This window comes from Salminus brasiliensis, chromosome 9 (assembly GCF_030463535.1).
Source record: "Salminus brasiliensis chromosome 9, fSalBra1.hap2, whole genome shotgun sequence".
In the NCBI taxonomy this organism is placed as follows: Eukaryota; Metazoa; Chordata; class Actinopteri; order Characiformes; family Bryconidae; genus Salminus; species Salminus brasiliensis.
The window spans coordinates 20,402,581-20,425,389 of record NC_132886.1 but is presented as its reverse complement, the minus strand read 5'-3'; the positions used below and the strand labels follow the sequence as shown (position 1 = coordinate 20,425,389).

The window sequence follows — 22,809 nt, the reverse complement described above, 5'->3', positions numbered from 1 at the left end:
CTGCGTGTGTGTATGCAGTTGTGAGAAGGTGTGTGATGGGGACAGAGTGAGAAGGAGGGAGATGCATGTGTGTGTGTGTGTGTGTGTCTGTCTGAGAGAAAACGTCCACCTAAGCTTTGCAGTGGTTTCATAACCAGAAATACAGCACAGTCTGGATAATCACTGAAAAAACACACACACACACACACACACACACACACACACACACACACACAGGCCTACAGCCTCATCCTTCCATGAGGAAGCCCTGGCTGGCCGGGTGTGTGTGTGAGAGAGAGAGAGCAGGGCGTGGATGAGTGCACTGCACATTCACCACACACACACACACACACACTTCTCCATTTTACTTTGATGTTTTATGCCCGTTTTACCTCCATAGACTGCATATCGTAGCTCTGACTAAGATGCCGATGCTCGACGGGAAGAGCATTTCAAGTTTCTTCAGTCAAATCCCTGTTAAATCAGACTAGCTATATCCTCAAGACAATGCGCTAGGAAGCACGTAAGAAGCCGCAGTCAACTCCTAGACATATAAATATAGCTAGGATTTGAAGAGCCAGTGGTTCAAACATTGAGGATCCGTCCATACTGATTTCAGAAGTCTGTCTGTCTGCTAGTATCTACTGATATTAGCCAGCTAGCCGAGTGCGGCTGCTCCCCCTCCAGCTGAAGTCTCCTCGCCGCGAGGGTTGAGTGTGTGTTCACTGGTAAATATGTTGTTACATCAGCGCCCAACAGGGACATGGTCCTCTTGGGTTCATTTCTGCATCGTGTATCGCTGTGTGACCAAAACATGAACACCCAAACTGCCGGCTGTCGCCTTCTTTAACCCTCCTCCTCTTCCTTATGCCACAGTAACGGACATCCCTGCTGAGGGAGACACCGGACTAGACCTGGGCTGCTTTCAAATCCGCACACAGCCTAACTAAACAGGGTGTCACTTCATATAGCGAGCGCTAATTAATAAAGTACAGACAGTAGCTATGTAAAGTGTAGTGTGACCGGCATGCTCCCATACTGACTACTATATCGACATATTGTCGTTGTGCTAACATTAATCTAGCTAGCTAGCTAACATCCATTAGCACGGCGTGTTTACTAGGAGTAGTAACCTACAGTAGTTCGAGTGTGCGGTTTTGGACGCAGCCTGGCTGAAGCCCCACTTTCCCACTGAAGCGACGAGCATCCAGACACACCAAGCATCCACGGCGTGGAGCTAAATCACGCCCAGCAGCCAAACACATCTCTGTATCTGCATAAAAAAAGCCCACAAATGCCAACACTTACCCATTTGTGTAGAGTGTTATTGTCCAGCAGTCGTCTGCGTGTCTCTCAGGGAGTTAACGGGGCTGTGTGCTAATGTTTTGGTTTGTTATATTGTGGGCTGTATTGATTTGGCAGGAGGCGCTAACGACTCGACTCGGCTCGACTGCTTTGCTCTGCCTGCTGTCAGATATCCGGGCAAGGCCCACCTTAACCCACGCCGCTCCGCTGCTCCCCTTCAGCTCCAGATGCAGTTGACTAACCTAGAGTGCTCGCCGGGCGGTGCAAAAATCCTGGCACCCCGCTGCGCCGATGTGTGCGATTATGTAATGTTTTATCCGTGCAGATGAACGGCCATGAAAACAGCAGCCCTACTGTGCACTTCCTCCACTTCAGAGGCGCTGGAGCGAGGCGAGGCGAAGCTCCGCCCTCCTCTGCTCTGATTGGCCCAGAGCGGGCCTCGAGGGCCTCCCGTCGTCGTTGATTGAATAAACGCAGGTGACGTAGCCTCACACTACGCACTTTTGATCCCAGCCCCGAGTTTGATGGCCACGATGTGCAAGGATAGCATAGAGGAAGCCATCTCTCTCATTCAGAGGGAAAATGAGCACCGGTAGTCCACGAAGGAGAACAAGTCAGTGGTTTCACTTGGGAAAAGACACGGTCATCCTGTCAGAAGTGTCACACGTTTTAATCCTGAACTCATTCGACACTTGGATCCATATGTTTGTGATAACCCCGTCCGCTGCCAATCCAGAAATGCTGTTACTTAAAATATTACAATAACACGTTTTTTTTTCACAATGTTATCTTATTACGTACCACCTCATACTCAGTATTTATTACATAACATTTTGGAAATGAATGGACACAATTTACAAGAAACTTGTAGAAGAAGAGATTTCTGGAAACTGAAAACAACCATGGATAGAAGTCTGAGCCTCTGCCTCAGGACAAATCTCTGCGGGACTGTGAAATGGTACCCTCTAAAGGCCACTCAGTGCATTCTCATCTCATCTCATGCAAAATGTGCCGTACAGTTCAGTACAGTGTAATGAGTATTTTAAGGTTGTTCTTTGATGTATAATTAGTAAGTAGTTAAATGTGTTATTTTACACGCATGTTTATAACCCTATTATTTTGCTTGAGAATAAAACACAATAAGTAAATTATAAAAATAAGCTCTTTTATTGGCTGGTTTATGTCATGGAGCCATCTAGCATAGTCTGGCCTAGCCTAGCACCGTACAAATCATTGTAAGTATTTTTTGTAATTATTCACAACAATTACAAATATTTTAATAAAACTCTACCAGTGATTTTGGCCCCCATGAAAAGATATTACACTGGAGAACACCACCACCCCACCGCCCCAGGACACGCCAACCCTAAAAATGCAACAATGTGCATAAAGTGGATTTTAGTATTTTAGGCAAGAATTATACCCTTTATAAGAGAAGTGCTGAAGACCATTTTATAATAGTTACAGTGTTGACATTATTTCTATTGTGAAATTATTATTATTATTATTATTATTATTATTTATTTTTATTAATAATAATAATAATAATAATAATAATAATAATAAAATCCCTTTGACCCTTTTGCAATTATGCCAACTGACAAGTCATTCAACACAGTGTTACTCACCTCCTATCACAGTAGGGATGTTGTATGGGATGGGGCTGCTAAGCCTCATGTAGTTGCTTCTGCCTGTCCTGGCACAATGACAATAAGGCAGGGACAACTCATGTAGTATGAACAGCTAAAAACGTTGCCTGCATTAAATAAACGTTGTCCAAAATATGAGTGAAATCTAAACACTGAATGTTTTTGATGATTTTAAATATCTAACGTTGGCCGATTTCACAATGGACTAAGCTAACAGCTAAATTTCCACCACTCACAGACTATACCTGCTTTTCTTTTTGGAAAAACTGGATGACATACCTTCTCAAAGCAATAAGCATTAAAATATAATATTAAAATGAAACAAATTACATTAATTATAACAATATAAAATTATAAAATGTTAAAAACTATTCATTTCACTTACAATAGGCAACACATTTGTATTTATTTCTGTATCATCATCATCATCATCATCATCATCATCATTAACCAAGATTTTTTCTTGCTAGCTGTCTTTAGTTCAAACATGTCATTTTTCATCAGTGCCCTCAACACCACTGCATTGCTGGTGGTTCACAAAGATGCACGGCTTGATTGGATTGGCTTTTGTAGATTGTCACACTCCTTCACTAACATGTGAGTATAAGTTAATAGCACAGAACACCTGTAGATCTAGACCATCTCACCTCTTCTAATAGAAACTACTCTACTACAATGTAATCTTTGTTCGTTGTTGGACTGATATTCTTGTCTTTTTGCCAATTTAACCACATCATACTGCTTGGATCGTAAAAACTATAGTAAAACATTTTGCTTCCTCACATTTTTCAGCAGATGTCCTTTATATCATTAAAAGTCTTTAACATGAAATGTATGAAATGTCACTTTATTAGGAGACAGTTTACCTAAATGCGTTCCTTCAAATTTAGACCTCACTGGGGTGATATTGCATTGTCAGAGAAAAAGGCCTGCACTATGTGATCTGGTACAGTGGGGGTCAGTGTTCTTCACAATATGAGCTCCATCTGCTTCTGTATTGCAATGAAACTGATAATTGCGCTGGAAATATTATTCCCAATTGAATTAAACAGCAAAACATCCAATACACATTTTGTTAAAGGTTGCACACTGTGTTCCAGCCAAAAGAAAGTATTGAAGGTTTCTTAATATTTAACTGACACACTGTAAGGCACTGGTGGTGTTGTGTTTCACCTTGTGGTAAATGCTAGCTTTGTACAAACACCAGTTTTGTTCCTTAGTCTTAATTATGCTGACTGAAAGGTTTGTCATGTTGGCCTCCTCCATTCAGTGTGATAGGTGAGGAAGGGCAAGAAAAATAAGAGCACTGAGAAAATGGTTAACCATAGGTGAAATGCTTACAAGCCAAACGTCATCATTCTTTGTAAGGGGTGTGAGCAAATACAGAACCTGCATGCTTGTGCTCTTGACCTACACTATATTGCCAAAAGTATTCACTCACCAATCCAAATAATTAAATTCAGGTGTTCCAATCAATTCCATGACTACAGGTGTATAAGACCAACGACCCAGGCAAGCAGACAGCTTCTACAAACATTTTGAAAATAATGGGTCGCTCTCAAGAGCTCAGGGAATTCCAGTGTGGTACTGTGATAGGATGCCACCTGGCAACAAGACCAGTCGTGAAATTTCCTTTCCATTAAATATGCCACAGCCAACTGTTAGTGGTATTATAACAAAGTGGAAGCAATTGGGAATGACAGCAACTCAGACACGAAGTGGTAGGCCACATAAAATGGCAGCGCACAGTCCTGAGTCCTGAACTTAACACAATAGAACATCTTTGGGATGAATTAGAGCGAAGACTGTGAGCCAGGCCTTCTCGTCCAACATCAGTGTCTGACCTCACAAATGTGCTTCTGGAAGAATGATCACAAATTCCCATAAACACACTCCTAAACCTTGTGGAAAGCAAAGGGTGCAAAGGGTGGCCGGGCATCATTTTAAACCCTATGGATTAAAAATGGGATGTCACTCCGGTTCATATGTGTGCAAAGGTACATGAGCAAATACTTTGGGCAATATAGTGTACTTACAGTGGAATTGGTGATTAGGCTGTCAAAAATTAGGTGAATTTGGGCATAGATTGCAAAAGACAACAGAAACAGCACACTCTTCGGTTTTATACATCCAGAGAATTGTGTCTTTTTTAGAACCAAAGTAAAACTTTGACACATATTAGAAGGCAGAAGATTTGTGAAACTTGCTGTACTTTTATTTCCAGCTGTCCACAGATGTGCTATCATACATAAGGACAGTATATGGGCATATGGCCAGTTACTACTATCTTGTTTATTTCCTGATTTTGCAAACAGCCAAGTTGGGGAGTAGGTTTTTATCATAAGCAGTGTAAGCAGAAACCCTGTTGCTTAGGACCCCTGAGCCAAATGAGCCTTGTAAGTTTTTTGTAAAGAAATTTAAATTGTGCCAATACTGCTATTGGCAGAAAATACCTTATGGAACATCTTATGAATATATTTTTTTGGTCATACTTTTGGATTTTCATTTCATTTCACAAGTTTTGATATTTATTTTATTTATACAGTCGATTAGGACAATGTTGCTGAAAAAAGTGTGGCACAGGTGAATGTTTGATTTTGCCCAAAAGGTTACCCTTAAACACACCGCCTCGCCCAATTAAAGAAATAAATTATTTAAAAATAAGTTATTAAAAATTATTAATACATTATAGTGTAACTTGTACAAAATACATTTACATCTGAAGGACTATATTCTTCTGAAGAACTTATATCTTTTTTGACGTTCAGCCCTTCACAAACACTGCACTTTGGCCCCATGAGACGAAATGTTTGTCAACTCTAGATTTAGTATCTTAGAGATTCAACTTTCTTTTATTCAGTTAATTCAATGTTTTATTGTGTTTACATTCACATGCATTGAACTTTTTGCTTCATTAAAAAATATTTTTAAATTAATTTTGCCCAGAATGCCTAACATGGCAGTCCAACGTCAATCACTCTTCATAAAAAAGACTGTATTACATGCATTATAAGTCTGCAAACCTTTTACAACACAATTCAGTGTGTCACATTTACATTAATGGCATTTAGCAGACGTTCTTATCCAGAGCGACTTACAAAGTGCTTTGCTATTTACCCAAGAAAACCTTAGCTAGTTAGAATAGACTATTAGTTCAAAGATACCTTTAAGCTTAGACATTACTAAACACAACACATAGGAGATCATTTCTTCCTCTGTATCTGGACAGCAATGTCACTGTTGTATATATGTTATATGTAGTTTCATGTCTTTTTTTTCTTATAACTAATGCATCACCAGTGCTCTTGATCTAAATCCAGCTCTGCTGACTCTTACATTAAGATAATGTTCACAGTTTTTGTCATTTTTATGGCCTATCAGATGTCTTAGCACAGTAATCAGCACACAGATGACTGAACTGTTGACACATTAATACTTGTAATAGAAATTTCCAATGAAAACGTATTTACGTAATGCAGTCAAGAATAAACAAAATGAGATATATGAGTATGAAGAACCCTTAACATGGTAAAAAAATACCTTTACATCAAGAGTTCTATGGCCATGGCAATTTTATTTTTTTTTAAGATTATTTTTAAGGTGACATAAAAACATAAAACATTTGATCCTTAGACACATCACGGGGAAATAAGCACTGCCTACAGGGAGGCTGGCCAAAGGTTATGAATAGAACACAGTTCTTCTAAGCCGTTGTCTCCTTTACAGGGCTTCAGACACACACTCACGCACTCACTCACTCAGACACACACACACACACGCTCAGCCTCACGCTCACTGAGCAGTCAGAGAGGCAGCTCCTGCCTCCCACCCCCCACCCTGCTGGAACTGACAGCAGCATCGCTTTCATAAAAGCTGCGACGCTGCGTCCACAGCAGCCCCCTTGCTGCTCTTTTGTGTCCCGGTTCTTGACGTTTGCGCTGTTTATCTGCCTTCTGTGCCTTGCCCTGGACTAGCACCATGGACATGCTGGCGAAGAAGGAGCGCAGAGGCAGGGATGTGAAAGGCTTCCTGAAGAGGAACTGGGTTCTCATAGCAACCATTGCCTCAGTCATACTGGGTAAGCCTCATCTCACACTGCAGTGCTCTTTGAAGCCAGGGCAAGACAGGTGGCTTTGCTCTGTAAGGCCACTCATTAGCCAGATGGATTTAGATGTTGCGTTTCCTTGCGTACGTTTTGTCTGCTCTGGGTTTTATTGCCTGTGCTGCACTGAGAGTGCACTGAGGGGCTACATCTATTTGCAGCTGCACCACTCTCTGTCTAGCTCTCTCGCTCTGTCTCCCTGTCTCTATGTCTGCCTTGTTTTTATCACCATATCTGTTCGGAGCAATTTTTGTTTATGGCGTGCAAATAAGTAAATGGGTCACAGAGCGATGAGAAATGCTGGCAAAACGAAACACTGGTCCTGTTTTCTTCTCAATTTCTTTGTCCTTTGTACCATGTTGCTTTAAACCACCTGAATTCCTTTTAGACCATTCAAACAGCTAGTGTGTGTGTCTGATTTCTTTCTGAGCAGTTTGCTACAGGCGGAACATTTCGCAAGAATGTATGTGGTGTGTGTGTGAGTGTGTGTGGTTAATTACCGATCGGCTACCCTATGCTCTCAGTCATTGGGTCTGTGTGTGTGTGTGTTGCAAGGCTGATGTCTCAGCCTCACTTGACTGTTGAAACGTATTTTGCAGCCGCCACAGAGGAGCGTGACCAGACTCAGTGTGTGTCTGTGGAGAAAATGAAGAAGACTGGTTTCTATTCACATATTAAGCTCTGTCCAACCTAGTCTCAATCAATCTGTTGGAGGTAATCCACTATTGGAGTTCTTCGTGATAGCACCCGTGTCTAGAAATGAGTGTCTACATTATTCATCAGTAGGCTTAAGCAAGTGGTGGGTGGGTAAGAGTTGCCAAGCTCACTACATAGTAGGGAAATCTATGAGAAATTAGTGTACAGTACAGTATTTGTCAAGCAATGTCACTCTAGATGCTCTATTAGTAGATGCTGTATTAGTAGAAGCTGCATGGTGTGAGAAGCATTCCCAGGTCAAATTGAGCCACTGTCGGCCTGCACACAAACAATTAAGCAGTCCTTTTATTGAAGCTGTTCACTTGGACGGACGTACACTGCAGGAGAACAGGTAAATGTAAATTCCAAGGTTTGGAGTTTCTGCCAAGTCAGTGGTTAGTACACAGTCTACCATGGCTGTCACCTCCTAACTTCCAATGAAAGTCAATGTAAAAAAATGGTATTACAAGTCTGTATAATTAACTTATTCTGCCTATTCTAGCTTATTCTGATGATTATATATAATTTCCATATTGCTGGGTATTTTTGAGGTATCTTGTGTAGCGATTCATTGTGTATTAGTATATTAGTAGATGCTGTATTAGTTGAAGCTGGTGGTTTGAAAAGCATTCCCAGGTCAATTTAAGCCACTCTCTGCCTGCCCTCTTAAAACTAAAGGTGTAAAAAGGGTTCTTTAGAGAAACCCCATAGAAGAACCAGTTTTGGTTGGCCATAAAGAACCTTAGAATGGATGCCTGCTTGAAACCTCCTAAAATCCAGAGAAACACTGGTGGTTCCAGACTTGTATTTGTCACTCATGTAGCTCAAAAATAACTGCATTGTCCTCCATGCCATTATCTGTAGGTTGTAAAGCCCCTCTCAGTGTTTCAGAGGTTAAATACCCATGTTTTAAAATTAGATGTTTGAGTGTGGAGAATGCAATGTGAGGGCTCTATACCAATAAAATAATTTCCATAGAACAATATGTTCAAGCCAAGAACCATTAAGGAGTGTACTTTGGACCACCCTGGTTGAATCTAAATGTGACAAATACATATGGTGTAACAATCATTTTTGAAATGTAGGATTGTCACTATCAACAACACCCAGTAATAATCACAAGAGAGATAAAACTAAGATAAGTATGAATTGTGTAGCGATTTATTCCAGTACTTTGCTCATTGATATGCTAAATCATCTTGACTCATCCCCTCATCAGCCTGACAAGAACTGATAAGATAGAGATCAGAGAGATGCTTTATGATATGAGGAAGAACATCTTTGAATCAAGGGGTTATCTTGTTGCTGCACTGTCCTGTGACGCATAGACCATGCAGTCATGCAGTTATAGCTGAGATGCTTTCAACTGTTGATTGCCCTGTAAAATACATACTTTTCACAATTCAGCATTTCTCAGACTGCCCAGCTAACAATTAAACAGTTCTTTTATTGAAGCTGGTCTCTGACAGGGTGCTTTAGATGATGTAGTGAAGAAGGAAGTACACTGGAGGGGAACATGTAAATGTTCCACTTGAAGGTTTGAAGTTTAAAATAAGGAAGTTCTACGATTTCTGCCAAGTCAATGGTTAGTACACAGTCTATCATGGCTGTAACTTCTTAACTTTCAAAAGAATCAGTGTAAACAGATTTTATTCCAAGTCATTTTGGATCATTTCTGTTGGCCCATTAACCATGAAATTGTGACACAATGTAAAGCACAACTGCCAGATTGCAATCATTTCAAAAAGATAAAACTGTAAAAATGTATTATTGTAATTTATTTTTTTTTGCATGACAGCAACGATATGCACCTTCACACTCTTATAAAGGTCCTTAATAGGATTCCTTGACTGATGCCATAGAATTTCCACTTTTGTTTTCATAAAGAAACTTGATGTAAAGGCAAAAATTATTTACCAATTTACAGGTTGTTCGCACTCAAACTCAAGCTTTATATGGAACCAAAATGATTCTTCTTTGGGATCCTCAAAGAACCATTTGAAGCAGAGTGTAGGCTAGAACACTTTATTAGAACTTTCCTGCCTCTTACATAAAGATGAAAATCATAAGTTCTTACCTGTTCAGAAGTGCTCTGAAGGACAGTGAGTTTTACAATGCAATGAGTGAATGAGGAATGGGAATGAGAGAAGCTGATGGTAATCATATCAAAAGAAGACTCCAGTAATTATATTGCATACAAATATAATTGAAGCCAATGGGCACTTGCTTAGGTACTTGCCCACTGACTTCTGAAATCTTTGTCGATGGCAGCTGTCTGATTAGACTGATAATTTGTGGAGAATTTCTTAAAATCAAGTGTGTTTAGTCAAGAAATCACAAACTGTACTGGAGCTACACACATCAATATGATCGAAGAGCCTAGTTATCATAACGTATTTAGACAGCGTTCTTCAAATCCAGCACTGATCGGAAGGCCGGTGTCCACCACAGTGATTTCCCTATTTAAATAAATTTGGTTCAAATCTTCTGTTAATCGAGTGTTTGTGCTTTTTTTTTTTTTTGCTCTATTGTTCATATACATGTAGCCTGGGTCATTGACTTTTTGCTGTTGGTGGTCTTTTTCCTCTTAGACGTTTAGATATATGATTCTGGTTTGGGAAACAGTCTTTTTACTAGACTTTGTGTATAAAATACAAAAAGGCAGGTTTGCTAACACCCACAATTGCTAACACACACAAATGCCATAATTAGATACAGACACTTCAGGAAAAAGGATTTTGCTTATCTCTCTCACACAGACAAGCACACATGCATGAAGGCAAACACTCATAGCTGATTTCATTTTGACACTGAGATTTTCACACAGGCTAATGCGCTTCCTTTAGTAATATGTATCAGCAATCCCTGTGCTAGACTCCTGCACTGGATTTGACTTCCTACACCAGTCCCAACAACATAACCTATAATTCTTTCCAGGTGCTTTATATGTATTAATTATTTCCTAATAATGCTGCTTCGTGTAAAATTGGTAATGACCCACTTTGCATAAAGGCTCTCTAGTTCTCTTTCATGTTTGTTAACAAAGCACTTCTGTGTCCTGTAGCTCAATCATCAAAGCTGTTGCAATCTGTGTGAATTTACACTCTAAACACTGCTGGGTAAGGATGTTGGGTCACTATGCTTATGCTTAAGTTATTTCCATATTTCCAAGGTTTTATGTGTAGCCCAATAAGTTAATTACCTCCTTTCAGTAAGAGCATTAGATTGACACTAACTTGAGATAATTAAAAGAACCTTAAGATGTTGAGATAATTAACAGTACCTGAAGAACTCAAAATAAATAATAGTACCTGAATATGTTGAGATAATTAACATAACCTGAACAACTCAAGATAATTAACAGAATCTGAAGAACTAAAGATAATTAACAGTACCTGAAGAACTCAAGATAATTTACAAATTCTGAAGAACTTAAGATAATTAACAGTACATGAAGAACTAAAGATAATTAACAGTACCTGAAGAACTCAAGATAATTTACAAATTCTGAAGAACTTAAGATAATTAACAGTACATAAAGAATTCAAGATAATTAACAGTACCTGAAGAACTCATGAAGAACTCAAGATAATTAACAGAACCTGAAGATGAACTTGAGATAATTAACAGTACCTAAAGAACTAGAGATAATTAACAGTACTCGAAGAACTTAAGATAATTACCAGTACTTGAAGATTTGTGAGGTAATTAACAGTACCTGCAGAACTCAAGATAATTGACAGCACCTGAAGAACAGAACAGTTGATTGAACAGCTTTTTTTTCAGGCAGCAGTGCAGAGAAACGACTGACAGGAATATGTCATTTGTTTTAATTGTTTGCTTTTAAATTAAACCAAAATTAAGAATCAATATGTGATTTATTTCAGGTGAAATTAAATTATAAACTGTATTTTGTCTGAGCTGTTGTGTGCCTGGCAGGATTAGCTACATTAGCTTGCCATAAGATTTGTTTCACTGGTAGTTGTAGACCATTTTATAGTGTATTCATTTTTGACTGAATATTTTTAGCTAAACATTTTTAGTTGATATTATCAGTGCCATACTTCTTATTGTAGTTGGCTAACATTAGCCTACAGTTACTTAGCTAGCTAAGCTAGCTATCTAACAAAACAAACCATGTTAGGCTACAATTTACATCACTACTTTTCTCTGAATGTTTGGCACTGTACTCTGGGTTAGGTGTTTCTGATTGCAGAATGGTCTACGTGTTTTTTATTATGTGCCTAAAGGTTCTTCAAACCTTTATTCATCTTCTATTCATCTTGCATAAATGTTAATAAAATTGGATTTTAACTAAGCTATTTGTTATTATTGAGCAGTATTTATGAAAAGCAGTATTTAAAGAAAATGATAAGAAAGAACACAAAAAACAAACAAACAAAAAACAAACTTCTATGATTGTAAAATCCACCACATGTTTTAGTTTTTTTAATTGAACCAGTGTTGGGTTGTGGAAATTACTCAAACTGGGGAGGCTGGTTTACTATCAGAGTGACTGAAATGCAGTGTAGGAGTGTCTATCACATAAGCACCAGTCATTAAAATCCTCAGGGGTTAGTCAGTCCAGATCCCGTGCACTAAGCATTCATTGTTTTGATACAGTGTGTTTTGCATGAGTGTAAAAATATTGCGTATTTCTACCATCTTTCTTAAATGGGCTTAGTTATTAACAGCCTCAGCAGATTCAAACACTTCTCCTCTCTTTACAAATCCCACAAAAATGAGATTGTTGTCCTTCAGGGATCCTCAGGTGCCGCAGAGTGCACTCACATAAAGAAACATTGTTTTATTGAATTCCTCAGGGCTGTAGCTGATGCCAGCACTGTTTTAAGGATTGGTTTCAATATCGGGTAGCTTCACTGCAATCCACCAAAATTCTGTCTCTTTCTTTCCGCAGGAATCGGCCTGGGAGTGCTAGTGCGGGAGTATGCTTCTCTCTCCCACCTTGATAAGCAATATTTTGGCTTCCCTGGCGAAATCCTGATGAGAATGTTAAAGCTGGTCATCTTGCCACTCATCATATCCAGCATGATAACAGGTATTGAAAGTTTTTACTGACAGTTAAATCAAATGTTCTGTGGCAATAACCTGGCCTCCTCAGTCCACAGTGTTTACCTGTAAATGAGATCACATTGAGAAGGACAAATGAAAAGACACGAATAGTGACTGGCACTGAATATATTTAAATTTTCACACTTCCTATGGAACTTCTAAAAAAGACTTTTAGAAATTTCCAAATTTCGTAAACACAGAGAGTTGTTGCCTTTGGTCAGGAACAGACAGTGTACTCTTTCAGTACAATGTGTCTGAATAAGCTGCACTCACATTTGGAGAAAACCTCCAGAAACCACCACTTCCCTGATGTGGGAGATTCAGAGACAACAGCATCGTCATCACAGTATAGCCCTAAGGTAGTGCTAGCTTTTTAGCAGCTGTACGCTTTTGCCTGGTACTGTGTGTGAGATTGAGTCACAGAGCACTTCTGTTGAAAGACACTGAGGAAATGTTTGCTGTTAGACAATGTTCTCCAGCTTTGCACTGTATTTAGGTCCGTTTATGCCGTTTATATGCTCACTCTGCAGGGCTGCCATGATCATGCCAGTGTTTTAGGGCCATTTTTGCATTCTCGTGAGGATAGGGAGATTTTCAGAAAAGCTGCTGGAGACAAACACCTACATTGGTTACGACCGAGTCTCGGGTCCGGCCGCAACAGAGAGGCAAAATGACACGACTGTGCCATAACTCAAGTTTACACTTTTATTGAGCAGCGGGTTTAAGGTTCAGGAGCCGACAGGGCCAACACAGCAAATACAAACAGCTAGCTAAAGAGAGAGAGAGAGTCTGCCCAAACCTTCCCAAAACCCAAAGTAAAACAAAGGCACATAGATGTTCTCTAACTTCCTTACTAGTGAAAACCAGGAGAAAAGAGTGAATATAGCTAAGCAGAAATGGCGTCAAACTTCCTACTACACGCTACCCTCAGTGTGCACAGGTCCAAACGTATATTTATTAGGGGTGTCAATCCATTGAAAAGTTTAATGATGTTAATCACAATATTTGTTTAAATGACAGCTAGCATGTCCTTGGATTTTTGGGTGGGAGAACAAATAAATGCCTAATAAACTGTCTGGAGGATCCCTTTTTTTTCTTATAATATCTCAGTGTAGTTTTAAGAACTTCAGCCTCAAACATGATGAAGCTCAGACACATTGAGCTGGATTAAGCGAAGTCAGAGAGTAGTTGCAGTGTGTGTGTGTGTGAGAGAGAGAGAGAGAGAGAGAGAGACAGATGAGGGAGGGTAAGAGAATCAGAGTTAGTAATGAGATTTAATTCATATTTCAGCATAAATAACGTGTAATGTACCCTCTGAGCTCATCAGTAGCAACGCTGTGTTAGCGACCACTAAATAAAACCTTTAATATGTCACTAGGCTCTGTAAAGAGAGTGACCTATGGAAGGAATTTGGGGGCACACTTGGAAAGTTTGGATTAATTTGCATTAAAAAAAAGGTTAATAGGTTGACAGCGCTAACATATATTAGTATATATATTAGTATAGAGAGAGATTAGAGAGAGAGAGAGACAAATAATGTACAAAATACATAATTATGTGTAAAAAAAAAAAAAAGTAAAAAGTAGAAATGAACTAAAACGTAGTTTCTGACCTGTAGCTATTGTATAATTACTCACCCTGTCCTGTATCATTGTGTGTGTGCTCTGCGTCAACTGCTTTGAGAAGAATGTTATGTTCAGGAGTTATCAGAGCAAGACACATCTGAAAATAGAAGACAGAAAGTCTGAGAAAATCTCAATACAAAAAGTCAAATGTGACCTAAGAATAATAAATAAAACTGTCTGTACAATGTATGAATGTAGGAGGTTGAAAAACAAGACATTAAAGAATATGGTCGGTCAAGTTTGATTTTATTTTTAGGTTTTAGACAAGTAGTTCAGTCCTTTCAGGTGTTCTCTGCTCCTGCACACATGACCGAACCCGTGAGGAGCTTGAAAACAAGTTGATGTGCTGAGTATTTCTGCAGTATCCTGGCTCCCATATCAGAAACAAGGCCCACTGAACACCAGGGTCTAATCTAACTCTAGTTCTATAGTCACTATGAATGTCTGTTAATGTTTGAAGTATAGTTAATTGTTAACCGTGTAAAAGTGAGTTATTGCAGTTGAAGTTTTGGGTTTTTGCAGGAGTGGCAGCCCTGGATTCTGAAGTGTCAGGCAAGATTGGTCTGTGTGCAGTAGTTTATTACTTCAGCACCACCATCATCGCTGTCATCCTTGGTGAGCTGTAGAAGTAGATCTGTTTTAAAGCTATGAAGTTTTACACAACTATAAGAACCACACTGACAAACTTCACATCTCTGATAGGAATCATCCTGGTGACGACTATAAGGCCTGGAGTGTCTCAGACTGCTGATAATATTGACAGAGCAGGAACCACTCCAAACGTCACCACTGTTGACACTCTCTTGGATCTGATCAGGTAACCAGCGGTGTCCACAATTTCACTTTTTATGACATCTTAGAACAGTAACAGATCACATACACTATATGGACAAAAGTATTGGGACACGTACACGTTACATTGAGTACACGTCATTGAGTCGGCAGAGCGATGGGGACTTATGCACTAAGTAAAACAGCACTCTAAGACCCCTCTCTGTAACTTTACGTGGTTTAACAGTTTGGGGCTGAGTTGCTGTGGTTCTAAAATGCTTCCACTTTTTAATAATACCACTCACAGTTGATAGTGGAATATCTTAGAGAAGAAATTTCACAAACTGACATTGCAACAGTTGCATCATTTCACAGATACACACTGGAATTCAGAACGACCCATTCTTTCATAAAGACTAGGTGCTTGATTTTAAACATCTTTGGCAATGGGACTGAATTAAACACCAGAATTCAATGATTAAGAGTGTTTTTTGTCCATATAGTGTGTATCATTAAATTCTGTTATGAATATAGTAAACATCATTTCAATGAGGGTACTTTTTATTGTTTCTACAGGAATATGTTTCCAGAGAATCTTGTGCAGGCATGTTTTCAGCAGGTAAATAACACAAGTTATGTCTTTGTGTAAACATGTATATCGTCACTGTCTAATGAAAAAACATGTATCTCCTAAATTATTGCTTTACAGGAGAAGGCAAAAATGGTAACGTAAATACGTTTATTCCAAATAATTTTGAGTATTGTTGTTGGTCTATTCGTCCAGAATAGCTATACAGGAGCTATAGAGTTTAAACAATGGAGAAAACTAAAAACAGACAAAAATGGAGCTACATGTTTTTCACTGGACAGCAGTGAAATAAAGGAATGAATCTTAATGCAGAGATACACTACAAAGGACTCTTATTAAAAATATTTTCTTGTACTTTAGTACAAGACTCAACGCAGGGAGATCGAACCATCTGTGTCCAACACAACAACCACAGTTACAACAACCTTTCCACCGTTTACCACCATAATGGCAACTGTTGCACAGGTAAGAGAGACTCTGCTAAGAGAAACATTTGTTCTGGACAGTAACAAACCTGACTGTATTCATGCGTTCTGTTTTATCAGAACCTGACCAAGGACTACACTATAGTGGGAATGTACTCAGATGGGATCAATGTCCTTGGCCTCATTGTGTTCTGTGTGGCGTTCGGCCTGGTCATTGGCAAGATGGGAGAAAGGGGACGAATCCTGCTAGAGTTTTTCGATGCTTTGAACGAAGCCACGATGCGACTGGTCCAAATCATCATGTGGTCAGTACTGCCTCTTCAGTTCAGATTTTATTGCTGATATTTCATTACTATATTTATTTTAGATGGAGTATAGTCCTGCATTACCTTTGTTCTAGGTGCTAAATTTCAAACACTGACGTAAAGATAGAATTGATATTGGTTCTTTAACTGGTTTACTGAAACTGATTTGTTGTAGATACAGGTGTTCTAACTGTGGCTATAATAATGGAGAGTTTGGGATCAAAATATATGGTCTTTATTTTGAAAAAGGTGCTTTGGTGAACAATTACATTTATTATATTTCATGTGACCCTGCCTGGTAAATGACTCAAGCCTTGCTCTCAGAGCCTTAAAATGTAAATATTTACTAGTTGTTAGATGGAGGGCCCAGGACCTTATAAACATGGCTTTTGGCTATTGCTGTGGTAGCGATGCTGGGCGAGGCTGATGCTGGACAGATTCTGGGCAAACGCCTCAATAACGATGCTAACACTGTGGTAGTGATGCTAACGCCATGATAGCAATGCAGACTCGCAGTAGTGATGTTAAGGCAGTGGTACCGAAGTAAACATTGTGGTAGCGATGCTTGATGAGGCAGGCAGTTGCTACAGTATTGGATGCTAATGCAGCGGTAGCACTGCTGGACGAGGTTGTTGCCTCTATTGCAATGCTGAAATAGGGATGCTAACACCATGATTAAGATGCTATCATTCTTTGAATGGAGAACAATTATTTTACTCTTGAAATATGTGTTGATGATATTAAATCAAATATAGAAATAGTTAGGCCGTCTCTAAAGAACTGTTCTTTTATTTTTCAGTTACATGCCAGTGGGAATCCTGTTCCTAATTGCGGCTAAGATCATTGAGGTAGAAGACTGGGATATCTTCAGGAAAATGGGCATGTACATGGTGACTGTGCTTAGTGGGTAAGCCTCTGATAACATACTAGCATTGTATTGCTGAATTTCAGTGAAGCGTATTAACTACAGCAGTCATGGTGGCCTTTTCCCACGTGATACTGTTTAATACCAGCCCTGTCCCTGAACAGATAAGAGCCAAGGACTTTTAAAATTGCTTAACCTGCAGTTGTGGCAATAAGACCTTTCGAGGATGTACAATTCGTTAAATTTCCACTGACATGAATGATGCTGCTGACCAAACATCCGTGATTAGATTCTTTAGCTGCAGCTAAGTGGGTGCCGTCTGCACTGATGTGGAAGGGAAAGGTGCTAGAAATCCTCTATTGCTGAGTCATACTGAGAATGTTTGGATCTCACATGGTTGAACAGAACATAAATCTATACTTAACATGCCATTGGTAAAACTGCAGGCTGTTCTCCTGTCTCTTTTTAGAATGTTTCAACTTCCTTTACCTTTACATATGGCCATCATTGTGTACTTATAACCTGACTCATGTATGATTTATGTCTTTTGGCCAGTAATATTAACCAAATCACAAATATGTATATTAGCAAAGAGAGTTGTTTTACAGGTGGTTTTACATAAGGCATTCTTTAGATGCATCTAAAGATACATCTACATCATATCTACAAAGATATGTTACATCACAAAAACGTTCTTATAGTGAATGGATAAACATTAGAAATAATATTTAATAATTAACAGAAACTCAGAAAACCATTAAGATGTCTGGGAAGCGGGCCTATAACTCACCTTTAACAGGCTGAAAATACTCCATAAGGGGTTCTGTTAGTACTGAAATAGCTTTTGGTGCTTTGCATTAATAAAACTGTTCATGTTTGTTCACTGTTTGGTTCATACTTTAAATTTAATCTATGTGATAATTGATAACTTGCAACCATATTGGTCATTAAATCTTACACCTTTTATCTACGACATAGATTGCATAAAAATGCTACCAGGAAATGCTGATATCAATTAGGCTACATTATCCTGATTTTGATATGTAGTGTAATTATATATTATTTATATATCCTAATACACTAATGATATATCCCTGTCTTACCCTGCAGCCTTGCCATCCATGCCATCGTGTTTCTGCCCCTGATCTACTTCATCTTAGTAAGAAAGAACCCCTACACATTCGCCCTGGGGATGGCACAGGCCTTGGTGACAGCCCTCATGATCTCCTCAAGGTGAGCTTCTGCTTGTAATGTGTTGTGTAGATAGTAGGTTTGATGGTAATTAAGGTAAGACCTGGGTAAGACCTAAAATCCAACAGGCATCAGTGACCAGGACTCTGAAAGGACACAATGAGTCATTGGGTGGGGGAAATGGTTGAATTCAGAGCATTGCTGACCATTACTGGCCCCTAGATCACATGTAATGATGCTTTTTCTTGAGTCATTGCTGAAACAAGATATGGTGTACTGTGGAATATAAAACTAAAATTTACTCTTATTTGTGGTGTTATGCACTGTGCTGTTATGCAGCGTTGTGACTCTCAACATCATTATTTTGACTGAATTTACTATTTTTAAAGCAGGTAATTGTTTACACACACACTTGTTTTTTTAGGGAAACAAAAGTGTTTCTTCTATGACATTGCTCAAAGAACCCTTTAAAGGACTGTTATTTTTAGGAGTATATGTCATTAATAGGTGATAAAACCCAAGTATTATATAATAGTAATAATGTTATATTATTAGAAATAGTAAATAAGAATAATATTAGATATACAGCACAGTTATCTGAAATTTTATTGTCCACTAAATTTACCTTCTCTTAGCTCTGCGACCTTACCAGTCACCTTCCGGTGTGCAGAGGAAAATAACAGGATCGACAAGCGGATCACCCGGTTTGTTCTTCCTGTGGGTGCTACAATCAACATGGATGGTACAGCACTTTATGAGGCAGTGGCGGCCATATTTATTGCCCAGCTGAATGGTCTTGACCTTGATGTGGGGCAAATAGTGACTATCAGGTGAGTACAGAATAGGCTAGAGATGAATGCCAACATTAGCAGTGTACTTTTTTGGTCGTCGAAAGACCATTAAAGTCACAACTCTGTCTACCATTTTATGGTGATCCTAATAATTAAAAAAAAACAAAAAAAACAACAAGGCTGGAGGAATGGACTCACTGGTCATTTTCTCCTTTGTACCTCTGCAGTATCACAGCAACAGTAGCAAGCATTGGAGCGGCAGGAGTCCCGAATGCTGGACTTGTAACTATGGTGATAGTGCTGACTGCAGTCGGTCTTCCTGCCAGTGACGTCACCCTCATTGTGGCTGTGGATTGGCTGATGTAAGTATCCGAATTACTAGTCAAATTCAGACAACCCTAAACACAAAAATGAAGCAGTACACACAGTGACCTGGATAAGGCAACCATAAACTATAATATACTGCATGTTTCACAAGATAATATATTGTTTGTAAACAATGAACTGTTTTCTTCCCTGATGTAAAATTATATACTTGATAGAAATGTGCATCTGGAATCTTGTACTTCAACCATTACTCTTGGAAGGCTGGATTCCTTAAAAAAATGAGGAGAAATGGTGAATAAAACCGGCCAACAGAGATTTTTCTCTGTCTTGGGCATCGAACGCATTTCATTGAAGAAGCGCATGGGCAGGTTAGGGGTTGTAGGGTGTGGAGGGTCAGGTATCTTAGTGCTGAGGGGAAAGCGTTGAGCTTGGACAAACATTTAAATAGCTGTGTGTTGTAGATATTTCTTTCCAACATAATCTAAAGTAGACTACAGCCTGTAGTTTAAGGTCAGTAAATTGTTGTTCTCTAGTTCAAACAGACAAATGAGAAATAAAGGCTATGTAAGTTGTGTAGCAAAGGAAAGGAGCTATGAAAAAGGAATGAGGGGGGGGGGGGGGTGAGCAATGGTTCATTATCATTTAAAGGAACATGCAGAAACCAGCCATTATTAACAGGCCTGTTCAGACAGGAGCTGTATCCTTGTGTTGTATCCTTGTGTTCTTGTGTTTTCATTAAGACCCAAGAAACTGTGTTAATCTGTGGAAAACCATAATTTATGCATACCAATGTATAAATTACCGTTATTGAGATTGAGGAGGTAGATTTTAAACCATGTAATCATGCCAGCTTCAGCCCTACATACTTAAAATAATGTTTTCACACTGTTAAACCTGTATGTCTGGTTCCTCCTTGCCTCTTTCAGTGACCGTTTCCGCACTATGATCAACGTATTGGGAGATGCCTTTGGCGCTGGCATAGTCCAAAAGCTGTCCAAGCGAGAGCTGGAGAGGATGGACCTCACTTCAGACGTGGATGTGGCCAATCCGTTCGCCCTGGAGACCACTCTGGACGACGAAGAGTGCGAGAAGAAATCCTACGTTAACGGGGGCTTCACTGTGGATAAGACTGATGCCATCTCCTTTACTGAGACCTCCCAGTTTTAGTGCCAAGCCTCCATGGCTGTGAAGTTGGTTATGGAAGATTGGAATCACCTCTAGAAGGGTTCAATGGGGTGGAAACCGTTCATGAAATCAGTGCCATTATGAGGGGGAACACCCTTTTTTTTTAGAGGGCACATCTGAACGCAGACATTATCAATAGCTGCCATTACTGTTCTCCCTGCACATTCTCCCTATCGCTGTGCCCTTGAGCTGAGCCTACTTCTTTCTTTGTGCCAGACAGAGACAGTCATTCATGGAAGTGAGAGAAAAAAAAGGAATTTGTGAGTGCTTCCAAAATGCATTGACCTTTTGCCAAGAATTATGCAAAGGCACTTTTTACACATTTTTCTTACCTGCTTTGTTGTTTTTAATGGTTTCATACTAACAGTTGCCCGTGTAGATACTCAGAACTGGAAACGGTTCCTGCTTCAGAAAATAATTGCGTGTGTGTGTGTGATTTTGTATGTCCGTTGAAAAGAGACAGTCCAACATCAGCAAAGCAGATTTGTGTGTACTCTGTGTATTGCACTGAAGCGCATGTCCTTAACGAAGCTATTATTATATTTATCACCTGCAGTGTTGAAACAGACGTGGACACAAAAGCAATATGCTGCTGCTCAGCTTTGTAACTGTTTTTTTAGCAGATTATGTTGAAGCCTCTCTATTATATCATTAATCTTGTCAGTTCTGTCTGTGCACTTGCGTTTGAGAGCCAAATGTTTGTGAGCTTCGAGCATCTTAGATTTGCAACTTGTGCCAAATTGAATGTTTTGGTCTGAAGGGAACTTCTAAAAAGTTTCAAAGTTTTAAAAAGTATTGCATGGAGCAATATGATGAACACCACAGATGTGGCCTTTAGAGAATGAATGAATCCAAGAGTATTCTTTTTCTTTAATTTATATATGGACACCCCATATGAACAGTCACATGCAAATATTTGGACACCAAATGATTTGATTTTCTAATGATTGTCTAAGTAACATACTCAAACAGGACATTTTTCTGCTAGTTTTAGAGCACAATTTCTATTTATTTACTTATAATATATGTGGTGTAACCTTTGTACATGCCACATTTTTTTCCAATATATGTAATGAAACAACTATACAGTAATTGTACGTTAAAATGGGCAGAAGTGTGTTCTCTGCAGAGAATGTCTACTTTTTTTCACTTAGAAAATCACTACATGTATCACTATATAATCACTATATATATATATATATATATATATACCACAACACACATGCATATGATTTCTGAGTCCTCCAAATAGCCAGTGCAGTAGGTGTCTTCACTGCTGCATAACAGTACCATCGATCTGGAAGGACGAAGGCCACTGCATACCTTCTCCCATGCATACAAAGCATTTTGCCAAGCTATAGCCACGGAGCATTCTTGAGTATCTTCGAATCTCAATGAGAAGAGCCGTGCCAATTTTCTTTCTCCATTCTGGAGTAGAAACACACCATTAGGCCTACTGGAACACTTTGGATGGGTGCATAGTGCATAGGGATTATAATGTGAACTGTTATTAAAGACTGCCCTCAATGTGACTACAGTCGATGTAGCTGCGTCTTAGTGCCAATCAATCTACTTAATTTTTGCCACACAATTTTTAAATGTACATTTTTGTTTTGTGGGCTGGACTGGAAATGGCAGAGGAAGTTATTAATCTTGTATTGATACGGTTGACATCAAATATTGTGAACCTGACTTTACACTGTATATGCTGTTTAAAGCACATTTGTGTCCAACTCTCAATGACTGACACTTAAAGATTAGCTTATCATATAATGTAACATGTTATGTACCTACAAGTGAATAAAATACAACAAATCTGAGGATCTTTGCTGCTTTGCTTCCTATGAAATTCCTACCAAAGCTTTTTACTTCAGAAGCATTTAGACTTTGTAGCTTTATTTATTCATTTATATTATTTGAAAATGACAGCT

At 39.0% G+C, this 22,809-nt stretch overlaps 2 protein-coding genes across 5 annotated transcripts in view; one reads left to right on the top strand and one right to left on the bottom strand.

Annotated features, from left to right (window-relative positions):
- Positions 1–1,680, bottom strand: part of rap1gds1 (RAP1, GTP-GDP dissociation stimulator 1) — a 44,273-nt gene extending 42,593 nt beyond the window's left edge. For 3 of the 4 annotated variants that reach the window (XM_072687767.1, XM_072687769.1, XM_072687768.1), the window contains exon 1: positions 1,288–1,680. In XM_072687767.1, the coding sequence (XP_072543868.1) occupies positions 1,288–1,291 (4 nt within the window). In that variant the 5' untranslated portion in view covers positions 1,292–1,680. The remainder of the gene's footprint in view (positions 1–1,287) is intronic. The other variant, XM_072687770.1, reaches the window with a different exon arrangement.
- Positions 1,681–6,668: 4,988 nt separating this feature from the next.
- On the top strand, positions 6,669–22,698 carry slc1a1 (solute carrier family 1 member 1). The gene is made up of 12 exons (XM_072687766.1): positions 6,669–7,011; positions 12,650–12,790; positions 14,952–15,044; positions 15,132–15,246; positions 15,777–15,819; positions 16,150–16,254; positions 16,335–16,519; positions 17,319–17,426; positions 18,495–18,617; positions 19,211–19,405; positions 19,594–19,728; positions 20,620–22,698. Exons 1-12 carry the CDS (start codon positions 6,912–6,914, stop codon positions 20,858–20,860), a joined length of 1,584 nt encoding a protein of 527 aa, XP_072543867.1. The 5' UTR covers positions 6,669–6,911; the 3' UTR covers positions 20,861–22,698.
- The last annotated feature ends 111 nt before the right edge of the window (positions 22,699–22,809 follow it).

What these genes read in the sequence shown, in the direction of transcription:
- slc1a1 (XM_072687766.1), top strand. Translation starts at nt 6,912, where the DNA reads ATGGACATGCTGGCGAAGAAGGAGCGCAGAGGCAGGGATGTGAAAGGC. An exon ending in CATATCCAGCATGATAACAG is followed by an intron (nt 12,791 to 14,951) that starts GTATTGAAAGTT and finishes GGGTTTTTGCAG; the next exon opens with GAGTGGCAGCCCTGGATTCT. An exon ending in TGCAGGCATGTTTTCAGCAG is followed by an intron (nt 15,820 to 16,149) that starts GTAAATAACACA and finishes CTTGTACTTTAG; the next exon opens with TACAAGACTCAACGCAGGGA.